Genomic DNA, 3,366 nt, shown 5'->3' with positions numbered 1-3,366 from the left:
TGTGTGTGTGTGTGTGTGTGTGTGTGTGTGTGTGTGTGTGTGTGTGTGTGTGTGTGTGTGTGTGTGTGGCAGTGAGGAAAAGAAGAGGCGAGGGAGAGCACTCATCACTTCTATCTAAAGGATGGCAGCTGATTTGTCAGCTCTAAGTGTTAATTGCTTTCGGGGTTCCATAAAACATTTCACTGCTTTCTACATAATGGGCCTGTAGGTTTCCAGCCTGGCTAACGCCAAGTCCCCACAATGTCACCCAGAGACAGGGCTACTACTTGTGTCTCAGCAGATAGGAATCACCTGCCAGGGCTCGGTCCCTCTCTGCTAGATGCTGTCTCTCCCAGCAGTTGGAGAATGGAGGCGGAGGGAGTTGAAATTAATTATTACTACAGCAACGGCAACAAGCGCAACGGTGATAACAGCTAACACTTCTCACTCTCCTGCTGGGGGCTTGTGACAAAGTGAAGAACTTCTGTGCATTACGAGCTCATCAAACCTCTTGGGGTCCCAGTGAGCCAGACACCGTATTACCTACACCTTCACAAAGGAGGAAGCGGAGGCTGGAAGGTTGAGAAGCTCACTCAATGCCAAGCTGATAAAGCGCAGGGTGGAGATCTGAACCCAGCTCTGTATGCCTCCAGTGCAGTCTATGCCCTCAGTGAGGGACAGAAGATCCAGAAGCCAGTCACAGGCAATCTTTCAAAAATACTGTTTTCTTCGTACGATCAGTCTTTAGGATTGGAGAGGATCATACAGCTCATAATCTAGTCACATATTCGTGTTTCACAGATGCAGTGACCCTAAAGCCCAAGGGGTTGGGGTCAGAGCTTACTGACCGAAAGGCTATAGACTCTCGCTCCCAAGATCTAAATACCAAATCATTACTGAAGGCCTGAGGTAAATGCTATCGCCTCTGTGAAGTTTGCCCACATGTCCCACTGGAAGACACCTGATAGTATGTTGTACTTTTGGGATTCCATTCCTACAGCTCTCACCGTCCCCAACTGATTTTGCCCTTCTGTATGAAATAAAACTTGGGCCCTAACATCTATGAGATAGTCAGTGGCAAAGCCAGAATCAGAAGCCCTGATTTCCATCTTACGGTGATATTCCTGATATCACGTTTGGTACGTGAACGCATTGGGCGTTACCAATGAACCTCAATATGTCACACGTTCAAAAGAGCCCCGGGGTCTTCAGAAAAGTCATGGTCTTCCAGAGGAAGTGGGGATAGGATGTATTTTGGAGGTGAGGGAGATTTACAGATGGTGAAGGGGCTAACATTTACTGAGCACATACTTAGATACTATGCCAGGCTGCTCCTGGTTTAATTCTCATGCAACTCTGCAACCTGGGTTTTATTATTTCTCTTTTACTGAGGCTCACAGAGGTAAAGCGACTTATCTAAGGCTACACAACTAAATATGTCATAGCCAGATCTGAATCCACAGTCTGTGGTCTTCCATACTACCATTAAGTTATAAGTTACCCGAGGATAGAAACTTTGTCTTAGGCACATTTATACTTGCATTCTAGCACAGTACCAAGATACAGCAAATCTTCAGACAATCTCTGCTGAATAAGTAAATGAGTTACAAATGAGTAAATAAAAATGTGAATGAATGAAAGAATTGATGAATAAATAAGTGAATGAATGATGGAGTATAAGAGTGAATAAATAGATGAATGGGATGGATGGATGGATGGATGGATGGAGAGATGGATAAATGGTTGGATAGATGGATGGATAAGTGAATGAATCAATGAATAAAAGAAAAAAATGAATGAGTTGAATAATTAATTGGTCAACAATGCCTACCTTATACCCTGAGAAAACCATAATTCAAAAAGAGTCATGTACCACAATGTTCATTGCAGCTCTATTTACAATAGCCAAGAGATGGAAGCAACCTAAGTGTCCATCAACAGATGAATGGATAAAGAAGATGTGGCACACATATACAATGGAATATTACTCAGCCATAAAAAGAAACAAAATTGAGTCATTTGTAGTGAGGTGGATGGACCTAGAGTCTGTCATACAGAGTGAAGTAAGTCAGAAAGAGAAAAAACAAATACCGTATGCTAACACATATATATGGAATCGAAAAAAAAAAAATGGTTCTGAAGAACCCAGGGGCAGGACAGGAATAAAGATGCAGACCTAGAGATGGACTTAAGGACACGGGGAGGGGGAAGGGTAAGCTGGGACGAAGTGAGCGAGTGGCATGGGCATATATACACTACCAAATGTAAAATAGATAGCTAGTGAGAAGCAGCCACATAGCACAGGTAGATCAGCTCGGTGCTTTGTGTCCACCTAGAGGGGTGGGATAGGGAGGGTGGGAGGGAGGGAGACACAAGAGGGAGGATATATGGGGATAGATGTACATGTATAGCTGATTCACTTTGTTATACAGCAGAAACTAACACACCATTGCAAAGCAATTATACTTCAGCAAAGATGTTAAAAAGAAAAAAAAAACAACAATGCCCACCTTGTCAACAACTGCAGCTTTCTAGATTAGTAAGGGAGGCGGCCTATGGTTTCATAATTAGAGAATGAAGAGAGCTGGTTGCTAGAACTGTATGTTATAGCTTACGATAGTTGCATCCGAATGTGGCAACACTCACTGAGTTGGGAAACAGAGAAAAAATGAGCCCGTTTTCCCTCTGAGATGAACAGATGAGTCTCAGAATGACTTCCTTTGCATCTCCAGAAATTTGGATGCAATGACTCTAATCTGCTCTGTGAAAGCGTGATGACGACACTATTACTAAGGGACTGGATGAATCTACTAATAAAAAAATTATATGTATATATACTACATATACGTATACACTTCTGATATGCTAATCTAACATTTTTCAGAGGAAATATCACGGAATTGAGAAAAGAACACCAGGCAGGGACTCCTGTCACAGCCTTCCTTGCTAACCTGCCACTTTCCCTCTTTGGGCTGCAGATTCTTCATCAGTAGGAGGGACAGTTTTAAGTTACTGGCCTCACTAACCCTGTATGATTCTGTGACTCACTGTGGCCATACTTCTCCAATGGACACTTCTAAGCCTTAGCATATTAAGGTGCACACACAGACTGGTCGATAAAACATTCGGCTGGCCTGGACAGATTACTCGTGCCTTGCCTCCCAGACTTAAAACTGTCCTGTCTGCTTCACGCTCCCCACACACAAAGTATGTCTTACTTGTAGAGACTGTCGGGCTCCAGACACTTGAAGATGACGGAGTAGATACTGACTTCAGGGACCTCTCCATGGCTTCGACCAGCTGCTACACAAGATGTACCCAGGCCAGAGAGTAAGTCATCGGCAAAACTCAGGAATTCTCCTGGAGGGAGACAAAGAAAGATGAGCT

General features: G+C 43.6%; 1 protein-coding gene across 5 annotated transcripts in view; it reads right to left on the bottom strand.

Annotated features, from left to right (window-relative positions):
* ASTN2 (astrotactin 2) overlaps nt 1-3,366 on the bottom strand; it is a 944,548-nt gene that overhangs the window by 52,571 nt on the left and 888,611 nt on the right. For all 5 annotated transcript variants that reach the window (XM_007449713.1, XM_007449714.1, XM_007449715.1 and 2 more), the window contains one exon: nt 3,198-3,339. In XM_007449713.1, the coding sequence (XP_007449775.1) occupies nt 3,198-3,339 (142 nt within the window). The remainder of the gene's footprint in view (nt 1-3,197; nt 3,340-3,366) is intronic.

Source organism: Lipotes vexillifer, unplaced genomic scaffold (genome assembly GCF_000442215.2).
Source record: "Lipotes vexillifer unplaced genomic scaffold, Lipotes_vexillifer_v1.1 scaffold230, whole genome shotgun sequence".
In the NCBI taxonomy this organism is placed as follows: domain Eukaryota; kingdom Metazoa; phylum Chordata; class Mammalia; order Artiodactyla; family Lipotidae; genus Lipotes; species Lipotes vexillifer.
The sequence above is the reverse complement of the archived record's forward strand: the minus strand, read 5'-3'. Positions and strand labels throughout refer to the sequence as shown.